We start from the raw sequence: 17,247 nt of genomic DNA, 5'->3' as shown, positions 1-17,247 counted from the left end.
GCACATGTTTGTGGGACAGAAGGGCCTGTTACCGTGCTATATCTCTAAATTTAAAAAAAATACATGCAGTTGGTTTTAATTTCTTTTGCTAGAAAGGTTACAAATGTGTACTCATTTTCATTTTATATTTAGTGCATGTGTTTGGTGAGGAAAAGGTTCTGGGTGTGGTGATTCCTTATTCTGTGGGCAAGAATTAGCCTTTTGCTAATATGCTAAGCAATTTGTATTCCTCTTTGTAAATTTGCTTGCAGAAGAGTGGACCTTCATTTAGCATTATTGCAAGGATCTTTCCTGATGTAGAGAAGAATCTACGTACATGTCAAGTTTACGAAATTATTTGGCATAGAAAAGTACCAAACTTTGTTAGTGATCATTTTTGAGCTTTTCGCACAGAAATGCTGTTGTTTTAATTGTACAGTGTATGTAACTGAAACTAGCGGCTAATTTGTTTTTGACAGCCTAATTTAAATATAGATCAAACTATCTGACCTCTCCAAATGTAAAATATTTGCAACATTTCTGAGATTTTTGAATAATAACTTGCATCCATAATATATTCTAGCCAGCAAGATGAACTGAGCAATTCTATTGTTGTTTTATAAATAACAGTCATCAGTAAGAATGGTCTCCATACTTGAAGGTCTTTCTGATCAGAAGGCATAACTATACAGCAAGACAGATGAGAGATATTTCATTATCTTTGAGCATATCAATCAGATACCATTGGTTTTAAATCCAAATGATTCTGTCTTGAAAGATCATGAAAATAACTTATCATGAAAGCTGACATGTTATAAGAGTTTGCACACAAATTTTCTTTTCAGGGTATGAGAATGGCAGAATGTCATAATCTGTTTTTATTCACATGCTCCTCTTGACACTTAATCATTTACATTTTCTGACAGCATCATTACTGTTGTATCTGTGGTATATAATTTGTTTATGCTAAAGCAACTAAATTTATTGACCTTAAAACTAATTGATTTTTTTGGGGGTCGTTCAAGTGTCCTAATAATTGTTCAACAATCTAAGCCTCCCTACCTCACACCTATAACCCTCTGTTTTTCTTGTGCCTGTGTAAGAGGTTTTTTTTTAAAAGTCCTTATTGTACAGGTACAATAAGGATACAATAAGATCCTTTATCTGGACATCTAAAATATGTAAAGCTCCAAAAACTGGCATTTTTTTCCTGGTGCTGGTACAGCAGAGGGAGAGAGAGAGAGAGAGAGCAGCCCGACTCGGGCGGGCAAGGGGAGAGAGAGATGGCTGTGTGACTCGGGCGGGCGAGGGAGGAGAGACGGCAGCGTGTCTTGGGTGGGGGGGTAGAGAGACGGCATCGTGACTCGGGCGGGGGTGGAGAGAAAGACGGCAGCGTGATTCAGGCGGGCGGGAGGTAGGAGAGAGAGACAGAAGCGCAACTCGGGCGGGAGGAGAGATTGACAGCAGCGCGACTCGAGTGGGTGGGGAGGAGAGACGCCAGTGCGACTGGAAGGGGCTGGATACGACAGCACAATTTGGGTGGGCTTAAATCTGGGGCAGCTGGCTTTTGTTTTAAAATCTGGAAAAATCCAAAATTCGAAACACACTGTCCCCAAGGGTTGCGGATAAAGGATTGTGTACCTGTTCCAGCCTACACCACCACCCCTGGCAATGCATTGCAGGCATCTGCTCCTGTGTATGATAAAAGAAAAAACTTACCCCTGATGTTGCCCCAAAACATTCCTCCTATCACTTTGTACAGATGTCCTCTGGTACTTGCTACTATTAATTGAGAAAAAAGGTGCTGGTTTTCCACCCTATATTTGCCTCACAATTTTGTAGACCTTTCAGTCCCATTATTTTTTGCTACAAAAAGAAAAGCCTGAACTCTTAACCTTATCTCATAAGACATGTTCTCCAATCCAGGCAAGATTTTGGTCAATCTCCTCTGCACCCTCTTCAAAGTGTCAACATCCTTCCCATCATGAGGTGACTGGAACTGAATTCAATATTTCAAGTATAGTAAAACCAGAGTTTTATCGAGCCATTTAATTAGTATATTTTGGCATATATTCCATATAAAACGAGAGGACACAGTCTCAAGATTCGGGAGAGTAGATTTAGGACAGAGATGAGGAAAAATAGTTTTTCCCAGAGAGTAGTGAATGTTTGGAATTCTCTAACCAGGGAAATGGCTGAGGCTGCCTCATTAAACATATTTAAAATTCAGTTAGATAAATTTTTACATGATAGAGGAATTAGGGGATATGGGGAGAAGGCAGGTAGGTGGAGTTAGGTCATAAATTAGATCAGCCATGATCATATTGAATGGCGGAGCAGGCTCGATGGGCCATTTTTGGCCTACTCCTGTTCCTACTTCCTATGTTCCTATAAGTCGACCCCCATTTTTCAGCCTAATCTTAAGGGTTTCATGATATATCCAGCATATAAGTCGACCCCCATTTTTCAGGCTGTCTGGGCCTCCCAAGAACAACCCAACATTTTTTTTTAAACGCCCCAATTGCAAGTAATAAAGCTGTAAATTAAGTAAGTGAAAAAACCTCAGTGTACTAGACAACAACGGCGATGGCCCACGGAGCTTGAGCAGCGATGTCGTGCTTCAGGTGGGAGCAGAAACCTCGGCCGACCAGGCAGCAGTGGCAATGCCCCATGGAACTGGAGTGCCAACATTGTGCTCCCAATGGGAGTAGGAACCTCGGGCTACCAGGCAGAGGCGGCAACAGTGACCTCAGGGTCCCAGGTAAGAGTGGTTATGGCGGCGCCCAGCAGTGGGGAGGTGTTGGGGAATGACGGCACCGGTGGTGGGAGGTGCATCCAACATTAACTTATATGCCAAATTGCTGTCAGTCTGGTTTTATTCGTGAATTTAAGGTCTCAAAAGTATATCCAGCGTATAAGTCAACCAACCCCCCCCCCCAAGAAATGTTTGAGGGTTTTACACCCCGCCATATACGGTATCTTGTCAAACTGTGCGGCAACCATGAGAGATTTTCTTCACTGTTAAGAATACTGCCATTATCCATGTACTCCACCTTCAAGTGCATTTTGGAAGGTCGAACCACTTCACACTTGTTTTGATTGAACTCCATCTGTCACTTTTCTGCCCAGCTCTGCATCCAATCTATATCCTGTCAACCTGATGACAACCTTCTACACTCTCCACAACACCTCCAACTTTAGTCTCATCTGCAAACTTAATAACCCATCCTTCCACTCCTTCGCCAAGGTCTTTTTATAAAAATCACAAAGAGCAGGGGTCCCACAACAGATTCCTGCAGAACTCCATTAGCCACTGACCTCCAGGCAGAATATTTTATCTACTACTGTTTTCTTCAGGCAAGCCAATTCTGAATCCACAAAGCCAAGGTTCCATGCATTCCATGCCTCTTGACTTTCTGAATGCGTCTACCACTGGAAATCTCATGAAATACCTTGGAACATCGAACATAACAGCAGAGTACAGGCCATTGGGCTCTCGATGTTGTGCTGACCTATATAAACCTACTCAAACCACAACTCTCTATTTTTCTTCTATGTGCCTGACTAAGTATCTTTTGAATTTTTTTATTTTATCAGCCTCCTCCACTACTCTTTGCACTGCATTCCAGGCACCCAGTACTCTTTATGTATAAAGAAAAAAGCTTGTCCAAGACATCTCCCTAAATCTTCCTCCTCACCTTGTACAGATATCCTCTGGTGTTTGCTACACTCACCTTGGGAAAAAGGTGCTGGCTGTCTCTCTGTGCCTCTCATAATCTTTAAGTCTCCTGTCATCCCCCTTCACTCCTTACTAAAATCCATATGGACCACATCTACTGCCCTACTTTTCATCAATTTCTTTTGTCACTTCCTCAAAAAACTCTTGTTCAACTCGTAAGACACAACCTGTCCCTCACAAAGCTATGCTGACTAACCTTGATAACTCTGTACTTCTCTAAATATTTCATAAATCCTGTCCCTTAGAATCCTCTCCATTTGTTTGCCCACCACTGACATAAAAAGTCCAGTATTAATATAGAGTGGAAGTACAAAGTACAAGTGAAAGAAGCCATTAATGTGTGATAAAGTAAAGTTGATTGTTGGTGAATTTGTAGATTTTCTTGTTGACTCTTTTAATTTAATTTTTAATTTTATGAAACTTATTATATTTTTTATATTATTATAAAAAATATTTATATTATTATATTTTTCTCAGAAGGGGTTGTTTTCTAAGTATGTAGAATTAGATTTTCGTGTTAACCAACTTTGGGTGATTAGGCTAATGAAATGTGCCATATTTTTTGCCAAAAAATAAGAATGCTTTGTTTTGTCTTCTGGACATAAATACTTGATTTATTCAGATTGTAGTATTGCTGTTGTATTGAATACTTGTAACCTGACATTTCTGAGGCACCTTTTCCAGTATAAACTCAAGCTTTGAATGCAGCTAATTCCTGAAGATTAAAATAATTAATTTGCAGTTTAGGCAGTTTTGGGACACTTTCCAATAAAATTCTGCATACATGTTCAGTATTTCTCTTATTGCTTTAAGACTCATGACTCAGTGTGTTTATGCTCGTAACTCACTGTTTTACTTCTATAATTTCAATGTAAGAGTGTTAATCTATGTACTTTTTTAAAAAAAATTTGGTCATTTGGCAGGTATGAAGAAGAAAAAAAATGATTAATCCCTGGAGACTCAGTATATGAAGCTTAGTTGAACTGTAAGTTTCTTTAGTTGAACAGTAATTCCATAACAGACTCCATTGTAGTTCTGTTTCCTGAAAAATTCCATCCACTAGCTTGATTGATAGTTTCTTATATCACTTTTCATCCCCTAAATGGAAAATTATATACCACCTTCCAACGCCAATGAAAGTGAACAATCCAGGGCAAACTAATTTGCCTTTCAAACAATGAACTTTCTTTCCTGAGCAGATTCTGATAAGATTTCATTTACTGAGGGAAGTAACTTGAACAAGAAATGGATATTGCAAAATTGGTACTATGTTGTGTTGAAGTTCAACCTAAATGCAAAAGGAAGAGGTTGCATTGTTTATCTTGACCAACTTGTTAACGGTCTATTGTAAGATAAACACTTACTGTACTTGGCACTCATCTTGGGAATCATTTATTTTAATTCTTTCAGGTTGTTCATTTTTGTTTGTTCAGTTACTATTTTAATTGTACAATTTAAGTTTGAGAAAGAAAGAAAAATTTTAAAAAACTTTAGATTTTGTTTGTTAATTGGATTTACGAACTGATTGTGTGTAGTTATGAGGCATACACTTGTCGAGCACTTTTCCAAGCTAAACTGTTATGAGGTGGTTAGTTCAATATTTGAACACCATAATTGGCCTTAACAATGTTCTTATTTTTCTATCAACTAAGCATACAATAGTTTTTGAACTATTGCCAAGTGCAGTGACTAGATTCTCTGTCATTTGAAGATTTTAGTCCTCCAGCAAAATGTGCCATTTTTGTCAGTTAAAGCAATTACTAAGTTGAATGCTCTTCATTATTAGTAGTTAGTTTTTTGGGAAACTCTGAAAGAGAGAAATTATTTCTCTGAAGTCAAATCCAAGTGCATTTGAAGTACCTTTCTGGGAGTGAAAACATAATTCCTCTTACTTGAATTTTTACATTCATGTGGACTTTATCTTTTTTGTGCATTTAAATTGTATGGGAGAAACTTTTTAATTAGTTATTTATCCAGATCCTTGCATTTTGTTGTTCAGCAATAACAAAACTAATCTGTGCCTATCTTAAATCATGTTTTGCATTTACCTGACATTGTGGAGATTTTGGTTTCATGGATATTTTGTGGAAATATCCATTAAGGACTTGAATGTTTATCCTGACCATGTATTCAATTTTCATTCATCTACAGTGATTGTCAGTGAAAAGTAACTGCACGTGACCACTGTATTTGAATAGTTTAAAAAATTATTAATTTGTAATTAGGCACAAAATGTTGAATGGCCTGAAATTAAATGATTAATAAATTAACTGTTGCAAAAAAATCTTTGGAATAGCTTGTAAAGAAAGTTCTTGTTATCTTATATAACACAAAAATGAAAATTGCATGCGTAGATTATTAATATTCTTTGTATTTAATGCTGCTTGAAAGATTTCACTTTTTTTTTAAAATATAGACATCCATATTTGGAGAGCTTGCTGCTACAAAGATTGATAACTCAACAGGCTTGCAATCAATCAACCAGTTAAAGCCCCTTGCTTTGGTGGAGATGGTTCCACAAAGTGCAGAACAAAGTAATAATAAGCTTTCTTGGGAAGCAAAATCAACATCGCAGCCAGCAGTACTAAACCACTTTGGTCAGTATTCTTCATGATGAACAAACGATAGATGTGTGTTTAGAGAAGCGCAAGATCTACAGATGCTGGCTGAATCTTACATAAAACAATGAGAGGGGAGAAGCCTGATCCACTACTATAGTAGAACCATGGAACCCTACAGCACAGAAACAGGCCCCTTTGGCTCTTCTAGTCTTTGCTGAACCATTTTTTTTGCCTAGTGCCACTGACCTGCACCCAGTCCATAGCCCTCCATACCTCTCCCATCCATGTGCCTATCCAAATTCTTCTTAAGTGTTAAAATTGAGCCTGCGTTCACCACTCCCACCACTCTCTGTGTGAAGGAGTTCCCCCTCATGTTCCCACTGAACTTTTCCCCTTTTACTCTTAATCCATGCCCTCTGGTTTATATCTTACCTACCCACAGTGGGGCGGTGGGGGGGGGGGGTGGTGGAGGGAACCTATCTACATTTACTCTGTCCACCCCCCTCATAATTTTAAAAACCTCTAACAAATCTCTCCTCTTTTATGTTCCAGGGAATAAAGTCCTTATCTGTTTAACCTTTCCCTGTAACTCAGTTCCTGAAGTCCGGGCAACATCCTAGTAAATTTTCTCTGCACTCTTTTTTATCTTATTGGTATCTTTCCTGTAGTTAGGTGACCAAAACTGCACATAGTACTCCAAATTTGGTCTCACCAATGTCTTATACAACTTTACCATAACATCCCAACTCCTATACTCAATACTTTGTGTAGGAACCAAATGTGCGTACTTACCATGTTAGTCAGCGATCTGGGGTCTTTAGGCTTGGCACAAGTCTTTGGTTGTCACATGTGTGATGGTTTCATGTATGGTATTTTGGTTGGCGCATTCGTGGTGGATTCGCATATGGTAGATTGGTTGACGCATGTGCAAGAGTTAGGGCACAAATTCATATTGTTGGAGCGGATTGAACAACATGGAGGTGTATGTGGGTGAGTGAAGGTCACATTTTTTGTTGACCGTTAACACGTATGTTATCATGGAATGTTAACACAGATGTTTTGTTATTAAGGATTGATTATAGAACATTATTTTTAGACATTTCAGAGAACGTTAAAAAAGATGGTTACAAGTTTTGTGTGTTAAAATAAATGATTTAAATACAACTGAACTTGTATTGGAAATAATTGAAATGCATCATGAATAAAGAGCCTCACCCAGCCTCAAGTGGCTTTTGTGGATATTAGTCACTTCATTTAATCAACAAAACAAAATTTGTTGGAACGAACAATAGAAGGATGGAAGATAGAAAATAATCCCTCTTTGTTTTGGAGTGATATTGAAAATAATATGACTGGAACTGCCTCAGGCTTGTGGCAGTCTGTAATCCACATTCATTGGTCTGAGTATTGGGCAGAAAAAGGTCCAGAGCTTCTAATCTGAGAGCAGATTGTCCTATGGACACGTTGATGGAGCCATTTCTTGAAAATATTATTGACGGATGCTGTGGTGGAAACTCGATTATTGATAGCAGCACATTGCAGCCATCAGAAGCAGTAGGCTTACATTTGTGGACTCCTGTGTATTTGTGGCAAGTTTTGAACAGAGTTTGGATTTGAAGCCGCTAGTCCAATGGGGACTGTTGATTTGGCTTGTGTTGTGCATGCTTGATGCTCAAGCTTGACAGACGGTGGAACAAGGCAAGTTAAATGGCTGCAGCTGCCGCCAGCGTTGCTGTTAAGGAGCAGTGTACTGAAGACTTGAGGGTTGCGGATCTCAAAGCAGAACTGAAGCAATTGCGTCTAGATACAAGTGGTGTTAAAAGAGTTCTCATTGTGAGACTGAAGCTGGCAAAAGAAGAGGCAGTGGCTTTGGTTGATGGGAATGAAGACATTGCAAAACCATTGCAGAAGAGACAAATGAATTTGATGACAGCACTATGCAGATGGATGAAAGTGTGTCACCAATTGGTGATGAAGAGGATGAAGATGCAAAAGTTGTGCAATTCAAATTGGAGAAAGAGTCAAGCAATAAGTCAACATTTGAGTTACAGGAAGATATACAAGCAAGTGGCAGCATGTCAAATACTGGTAGCAGGAGAAGCAAGAGTTCTAGAAAAAGGGCCAGTGTTTCAAGTACAGTTTCTCCTTGTTTAAAGAATCAGGCTGAGTTGGGTGCTCTTATTGCACAACATGAATTACTTTAAAATAAATATGCCTTAGAAGAACAAGAGGAGCAGCTAAGGAGGGAAAAGCATCAGATAAGGATGTAAAAGGCTAAGCTGAAACTGGAAACAAAAATTGCTTTTAATAAGGCAAAGACAATTGTACTAGAAGGCTCAATGATATCTGGTGTTCAGAGTAACCTATCTAAAGTGTATGATGGTAAGAAGTCTTTTTTGAAAAAGAGGCACAGGAAAGGAAACCACTTGATAAGGCAGATATCTTAGTACCATGGGGTCAATATATGCACAAATCCTCCCAGAGCATGGTATATCAATCCACATGCACATCTACAGACAGAGCTGTGGCTTGGGTCCAGTCAAATGCCACAGCTTTCTTGGCATTTGTAATGGAGGATTTAGACCATGCTTTTGCTTATCCAAGGCTGAGTATCAGTAACCTACTTTGAGAATAATGTAAGAATCAACAGACATAAGCTAAATTCCACCATGGGGCTCAGAGATGCAGTAATCTGACAAAAAGACATCTGGTATCAAGAAAGTTTAATCTTCCTGCTTGTTAGCCGGTTGCTGTTTGAGATTGATGGGATTGTTGGTCGCAGACTGTCAGGCGGGTCCTTGAAGCTAAGTAAATCATTGTATTCAAAATAATAAGCTAGAAAGTTGTGGTATTTGATAGGAGCCTAGGCGTGTCCGGTTATCTTTTTTTTTGCGTGGGGAATAGGTGCCTGAGTAAGCAATTTTTGGGTAATATAAGCCATGGTCCCACTGCTGAAGTTTCAGACTCTCTGAGGGGTGGCAACATCTCTCAGCAAGAAGAAGAACTTCTGGAGGCCAACCAACGTCCCAGTCGGGGGAGGTGGAGAAGCTGCTACCGGCACCCTGACAACCTACTACAAGTGTGCGGTCGTTGCCTCGCTTCGGCAATTGGGACCAGTCCAGGTGTTGATAAGTATAATTGGGAAGGGCTTGCATATTGTAGTTTGAAATTAGCTTTAGATTTAGTAATAAAGATTTGTATAAACTGAAGTGCTCTCGGCGTGTGTCTCTGTTTTCTTTCAGTAGCTCAAACACTGTGACCAATCTAAAACTAACAAAGTAAGAGGTACAAGTTTACCCAGAACAGCATTCCAATCAAGAATCAGAAATTTGGGTGAACCTACACATATGAGGTTTCCAGACACATTTCCTGCTACAAGCGGCAGTGAAAATAGCAATGTACTATTATCCATGGGAAGGTAAAATGAAATTGCTGCATCATTGATTCAGCTACACTCTCACTCTTCTTTGGCCACGAAGATGATTCAAGTTTTTGATGGTAACCCACTTCAGTACCAAGCATTCATTAGATCTTTTAAATCCAATATTGAAAGCAAAATCCAAGACCCTGAAGATTGTCTTTATTATTTGGAACAGTTCACAAGAGGACAGCCAAAGGAACTTGTAAAGAGTTGTCAACATATGTCTCCGGATAGAGGATTTGACACGGCTAAGTTTTTACTACAGGAGCATTTTGACAACAAGTATAGAATTAATTCAGCTTGTATTGGAGAAGGCCCTTTCATGGTCATCAATAAAACCAGATGACGTGAAAGCTCTATAAGAATGCATCTCTTTCTAAGAGGATGTTGTAATACCATGGAAGATACCAACATCATTCATGAGCTTGACATGTCTGGTAATATGCAAATCATCTTAAGGAAATTATCCTACCAGCTGTGGGATATATGGAGAACTTTGGCCTGTGATTTCCAAAAAAAATATGATCAAAGAACTACCTTTAAGGATTTGGTGGATTTCCTTGAACATTGCAGCAGATCCAGTATATGGATATATCAATGGCACTTCATTGGGGAGTAAAGATGTAAGGAGGTCCATTTCAGTCTCATTCGAGATCAAAAGGAAGTACCTTGGCCACAACTGTGTCAGTTGTAAATAAAGAAAAGGATAAAGTAATGAAGGTAAAGGAGAGCTTGTCTGCTGAGAAGAACTGTTCTGTGAAGGTGGACATGATTTGGAAATGTGTTCATGGTTGGAAAAGAAGGAACATAATGAAAGATTGCTGCTTTCTTAAAGGAAAATGGGGAATGATTTGGCTGTACATGTAAAGGGCACATCAGTAAAAATTGCAAGAAGTGACTTAATTGTAACGTATGTAATTTGTAGCTTCCTAGAATGCTACATCTTCACCAAAGGAATAATGAACTGGAAAAGTAGCAAACAAAAACAAAGGAAACAGCAGAAAACAATGTTATAGCCTTGGTTCAGACAAGTGGTCTTACTGGGGCCAGTGTAAATAACTCTAAACTCTCAATAGTGCCTGTACAAGACAAGACCAGGAAGGAGGATGCAACAGTATGTATTTACGCATTTCTTGACCCAGGTAGTACTGCATCATTTTGCACGGTGGGACTAATGAACAAACTTAAGAAGGTGAAGGTTTTTTTTGAAAACTATGGGCCAATAGAAGGTCATTGAAACCAGCATTGTTTCCAGTTTAGAGGTTGCTGGCCTGCATAGCAAAGATTTTTTGTGATCTCCCAGGTTTATACACTCAGAAGATTACACCTGTGCATGAAGGAAACATCCCACATCAAAGCAATATCCATCAGTGGTCATATCTGTGGAAGGTTTATCTGTTTAGAATTGGTTCTGCGATAGAGATGTTGATTGGTTCAGATGTGCCAAAGGCTCTAGAACCACTAGAAGTAATACGGAATGTGGGAAGTGGAACGTACGCTGTTAAAACCATGCTTGGCTGGACAATTAATAGACCTATAGGAGGAAATAATGATATTGTTCAGGAGCAGGTCAGCAAAAATGTCAACAGGATTTCTGTTGTGAAACTTGATGAACTGAGGGAACAACAAAGGACTATAAATAAGAAAGACACTTCTTTTATAAAAAAAGAAAGCAGATCAATGTGAAAATAAATTAAAGGTACCTAAACCAATGTTGAAGGAATTATTTTCATAATCATTAGATGAAAATGAAGTATTAGAAGATGTTGCAAATTCTGCTGGTGATTATTCCTGTGTAATTAAATCTGAGGCAGGACTAAAACAAATGGCTGCAAAACTGGTGCAACTGCCTTCAAAGAACAAAATGTTGAAATGGGTCTTGGAAATATTGGATATTCATGAAAACAGTAACCAGAAAGGTTTAATTGTAGATAGAATTTGCAAACCCAGAGAGCAGAAGAAAAGAATAACTGCAGAAGAAATGAATACAATTATTGAAGAAAGAGATTCAGTTTTATCAAGATGCAAAAGGCTGAAGGAAGAAATCCATCTTTTGAAAGAGAGCAAGTCATTGGTTAATAACATAAGGCAGCTGACTTCAGAATACAATCAAGAATGCATCTTGAAAGCCCAGCTAATTACGATGCAGAAAGAAAGAATGTAACAAGCAAGATGAAGAAATTCAAACACTTCGAGTTTACTGCAGCAGGGCTGAAAGCAGAAGTACCAACGTATCACGTGATCTTTCAACCCCAGGTCAAGTTAGTAGCTTCTCGGAAGATTAATGCAAAGAGAGAATCTAATAAAAGGCTTCAAAATAAACTGTCAGAAACTGAGACTGAATTGGAAGTTGCAAAATTGAATCTGGAATTGCAGGGGAAGCCAATAGAAGCCAGAGTGGTTGAAAAGGCTGCAGTTTTAGTTAAGAGATTTGTATGAGCCATCAGTGAAACTTGTTTACTTCTTTACAGAAGGGATCTACAAATGTGGCCTGCTGATGAATTTGAAGAGCTAATATCGTTTGAAAAGAAAGAAAAAGATGAGCAAACCCATTGTTGGGAAGGTTAAAAAGACTAATTTATTAAAATTGAGAGGGTCAAATAAATCTTCAAAATCTGGTTCTAAGAGTTCACATTCTTCTATGAGAATCAGAATGTTGAAAAAAGGAAGAAAGTGAAACAACATGCTGAAGAAGTACCTCATGTTAAAAGGAAAGCTGTGTCTATTCTGTTTGAGGAAGATCTGAGGTTTACCGGTTGAAGTTTTAACTCAGGTTCTACAGAAGACAGAGGAACTTTCATAAGTACAAACTGACTTTATTTTGTTGTTTTTTGCCCACAACACAGGTTACAGACTTTACTGATTCAGAGTGGTGGTACAGATCACTCTTTTTTTGAGGCTATGTGCTGGTAACCTCTGGTCTTAAGAAAAAGATCTATATAATGTTTGAATATTATATGTTTGATTGTTATTTATAATTGATCGTATAATTATTATTCATGGCATTACATTTCATTATAATGATTACGGGGCCAGTATTATAGGAGATAAAATGTGCGTACTTGTTAGTCGGCGTCCTGGGGTCTGTAGCCTGAGCGTGGCCATTTTGATTCCTGTGAGCATGCGCAAGTCTTCAGATGGTGCATGTGCGGTGGTTTGCGTATGGTAGTTTGGTTGGTCCATGTGCAAGAGTTAGGGTGAGAATTTGTATCAGAAGACATTGAACAGCATGGCGGTGTACGTGAGTGAAGCTCACATTTTTTTGTTGACAATTAACACTGATGTTATCACGGAACATTAACATAGATGTTTTGTTATTAAGGATCAATATCATAGAACGTTATTTATAGACATTTCAGAAAACATTAAAGAAGATGGTTACAAGTTTTGTGTGTTAAAATAAAGGATTTAAATACAACTGAACCTGTATTGGAAATAATTGAAACACATCATGAATAAAGAGCCTCACCCAGTCTCAAGAGACTTTTGTGGATAGTGGTCACTACACTTTTGATTTATGATGGCCAATATGCCAAAAGCTCTTTACAACCCTATCCTTTTAGCTACATGATAGAAACACGTATATCATTTATATCATTGTATTTCTGTTTGTTTTTATTTCCAGACTACATTTTTAAGTAGAATTGCAATTGCTTGTGATAGTGAACACTAAAGCTGAAAATATTCCACTCAGCAGAAATTTCATCATTTGATGAAAAGATGATCTGAGAATTAGTAATTCTTCATTTGAGGAAGGTAGTCACTGGAGTTAAACTGACAACATAGTAAGTTCTTGAAATTTATTTTAAAGCAATATTTTGGACATCTTTCAGACTTGAAGATTCAACCCAATCCTTCACCTGTTCTGAGCCAGATAATTCAACAACCGAAGCAATCCTCAATTCAGCCAGGAATGGATTCCTTTCCTTCACAAGTCAGGTTAAAGGAGCCATCATCTGTTGATGGCACTGCTGCTAAAGTAATGCAAATGTTACCAATCTCCACCGACAATCAAATGACCAATATGCAACAGACGCAGCAAAAACAACTTAAAACACAAAAGCGGAAATTACCACCTTCAAAAGTAAGTTGAGGATTTGCTATGTTTGTGAATGCTATATTTAATTGAATTGACACAAAAAAATCTTATTTGCAGGAAAAAAATGTTGGCAATATTAGTTGACTGTGTTTTCAGTAATAGTATACATGAGAATATTAATCATATGCAATACACAGAAGTGCTGGAGAAACTCAGGAGGTCACTTACTGTTTTGGGCCTAACAGAAACGAGGTCAATGTTAATGCCATCTGGTTGGCAAGTGCCTAAATGGAATATTATGTGTTGTTCCTCCGATTTTCAGGTAGCCTTGGCTTGGTAGTGCATGAGGCCATGGACAGATTCGATGTAGGAATGAGGTATGGAATTAAAAGGTTAGTCTCTGGGGTTGGTCCCTGTTATTACAGCAGACAGAGCTGTAATAACGGGGACAAAATGTTCTACCAGTCTGCATTCAGCCTCTCTAGTGTAGGCTCAGACCAGAAACGTTGGTTACCCTTTGATTCCTATAGATGATGTGCGACCTGCTGAGTTTCTCCAGCACTTTTGTGTATTGCACTACAATCACAGCTTCTAAAGATTTTCTTGTTTAAATTAATAATTCTATCTTGTATATTTGCCTTGGGAGGAGCAGAGGATAGTTGCAGCAAATCTTCTGTTGAATAGTCCAGTAAAATGGCAAACAGTGGTTTGAAGTTTTTTAAAAAAGTTAGAAATAGTGCAAAATATTTTGTCAATTAGCTATCTGAAGGGAATTAAACAACTTCATTCTTTGATAAAGCTATTAGATGTGGTGAACAATAGTATCTTACAACTGCATATTTTGTAAATAATTTTACAAAGTGAGGAACGAAAAAACAATGATGTCTAAGTTCAAGAATGTAGATGAACATACAGATGTGAAGCATTTTTCTAAGTTGCTTGGTTACCTTGTTGTGTCAATGTGGTATCAGCTGTGGCTCAGCTTGCCATATTTGTCTCCATGTCAGGTGGTTGAAGCTCTGAGTAATTTCTGAAGGATTTGTGTGAAATGTCTGGAGTAATTGATTCCCTTCTCAGTACTTGATGATAGGTTCAGTGCCAACAATTAGGAAGCTTTGAGCATTTAAACATTTGAAAGGTAATTGGTTACCACACAGGAAGGTTCTTGTCAGTTTTCAGAGAGATTTGTTGTTCACTGGACACCCACAACTGATTCTTTGTAACCAGCCACTTCAGTAGACTCTTGAATAAGAAAGACATTAGATAGAGCTCTAATAAGGCCAAATGGGATATTTTGGCATGAATGTGGTGGGCTGGTGGCCCCTGAGTTGTGACTTGGTGGGATGATCCTGTAAAAAAAACAATTGTCCTGCTGCAGCAAGATAAAGATGGACAAAATAGTTCAGACTCTACTATCAATGTGGTGCCTATCATTGGATGAGAACAGAAGGAAGAGGAGGGACATGGGTCCTCAGAAGATGATGCAACTTTTTTCTGAACTTTGGACCAGCATGAGAACCCAAGGCCGTCTCTCAGGAAGTGTTAGCCTGGAATTTGAGGACAGTGAGTGACGCAAGTCCTTGTTGGGCAACATACTCTACAATTTGCTTTAGTGAGTGCATCACTTCATCTTTGCAGCCAGGAGCTTGAATAAAGCCAAGAGTGCCTTTTGCCCACAGAATTGACTAAACTACCCCCCCCCCCCCCCCCCATCGATATATAGGTACTGTTACAATCTGTCCCAGCAAGGAAATGAGTGGGATGAAGGAAGTAAGACATGACGCAGATGACGTGCTTTTTTAGTTTTGTTTTTAGTTCTTTTTTTTATTCCTTTCGTTATTTAGTCACCCTGGTTGTTTTTTTTCCCTATGTTTCTGTAGGGGTCATTGACCTCACCGATATTTGTATCTGTATAATTTATACGACCATATTCTCAGTTGTATTGGGGTGGGGTGGGGGAAAAATAAATACTCACTCTATATGTTATGAGTGTTGAAATGTTGTACTGTTTGAATTTTTGAGTCTATGAAAATCAGAAATGAAGTGTTCAAAAAAAAAAAAGATGCCTTTTGCCAGTTGTCAGTTCTGTGTCCCGAATAAAAGTGTGAATTTGGCACAGCAGTCAGAAGCCTATGTTCATTTGGTCAGGACTGTCCTAGCCTACAAAGTTCCACTCCCTGCCTGGATCGAATTGATTGTTGGATATCTCATTGATGAGGTGTGTATGACAGAGGCAGTTAATGGCATGGAGGAGTGAATTAGGCCAGGAAACCGGATCAGTTGGAGTGGGTAGAGGCTATGGATACATTATCAGTTCTGTCCTTATGGTCAAAAGAATGCAGAAGTAAGCACAACACTTCATTCTCCAATAATCTTTTGGGAATTTTGATTAAATTTTACAGTTGAGATCAGACTGTAGTACTGGTGTGTTTTGAGACAAATTCGATTAGCAATTAATGAATAAGAATTTTATAGAATCAAACAGCATAGAAACAGGCCATTCAATCCAACTAATCCATGATTTTTCTCAGTGATTATGATTAGCTATTGGAGTAGCAACCACACCTCTGGATCATTGATCCTAATGTGCAAGTTTGAATTCTACCATGACACAAGGCAATTTACATTTATTTAATTTTATAAAAATTCTAGATTTTGAAGTAATTAACATGCAGCTACCAGATTATGACAACAGCTCATCTAGTTCATCAAGGAAATTCTGTCATCCTTTACCAATATGCAATTCTAGATCCAGCAATGTTTTTGACTTGCAGCTGCTTCCTCAATTCTGAATGGAAATTAGGAATGGCCCCAGTGCAATTTTCCTATCACCACGATCATTCCACAGCAGATGCAATCTCACTGGCTCTCCACTCTGCCTTGGATCGCCCAGTCAACAGCAATAACTTGGCTTTCAATTCCATCATCTCCTTGGTATTGGTCAGCAAGCTTTTAAACCTAGGCCTTTGTATCTCCCTACAACTGAATCCTTGACCTCTTCATTGGAAGACCAATCCGTAACAATGTCTCCTCACCAGCAACACAGGTGCACTTCAAGGGTGCATGTTTAGCCACAGCTGTCCTCTCTACACGCATGACTTTGGTGAGGCACAATTCAAATGCCTTATGTAAATTTTTAGATGTGACGGATTATCCTGTGTTTGGACTGTATATGGATATGTTTTTAGGAGATAAATTGGGGCAGGTTTTTTTAGTGTAGGTCATGTGCAAACACTTTAAAATAGATCTTATTTAAAATACTGGAGCTCTGCTAATGCTAGACATGTCGGCCCCAGAGCCTTTGCAAAAGATTTGGAGAGTGCCCAAGAGACTTCACTAATGGATTGTTGTTTTCAAAAAGGCAGCAGATGAAAGATCTTGTCGGAGCAGCTGCAATGGAACTTGCTGTTCTAAGAGGGTCATATGGTTTTGCAAGCAGAGAGAGTAAAACAGGTCTCTCTCTCTCTAAGAGAGAGAGACAGACAGAGATCAGATCTGCAGTTTTACA

At 38.6% G+C, this 17,247-nt stretch overlaps 1 protein-coding gene across 4 annotated transcripts in view; it reads left to right on the top strand.

Moving 5' to 3' along the window:
* ubap2a (ubiquitin associated protein 2a) overlaps positions 1-17,247 on the top strand; it is a 157,844-nt gene that overhangs the window by 75,174 nt on the left and 65,423 nt on the right. For 2 of the 4 annotated variants that reach the window (XM_069924156.1, XM_069924157.1), the window contains 2 exons: positions 6,135-6,315; positions 13,534-13,784. In XM_069924156.1, the coding sequence (XP_069780257.1) occupies positions 6,135-6,315; positions 13,534-13,784 (432 nt within the window). Of the gene's footprint in view, positions 1-2,545; positions 2,741-4,641; positions 4,704-6,134; positions 6,316-13,533; positions 13,785-17,247 lie in introns of all 4 variants that reach the window. The other 2 variants (XM_069924158.1, XM_069924159.1) reach the window with 2 other exon arrangements.

The sequence above is a fragment of the Narcine bancroftii genome, chromosome 3, assembly GCF_036971445.1.
Source record: "Narcine bancroftii isolate sNarBan1 chromosome 3, sNarBan1.hap1, whole genome shotgun sequence".
NCBI lineage: Eukaryota > Metazoa > Chordata > Chondrichthyes > Torpediniformes > Narcinidae > Narcine > Narcine bancroftii.
Note: the sequence above shows the minus strand (reverse complement) of the source record. Positions and strands in the feature narration are given on the sequence as shown.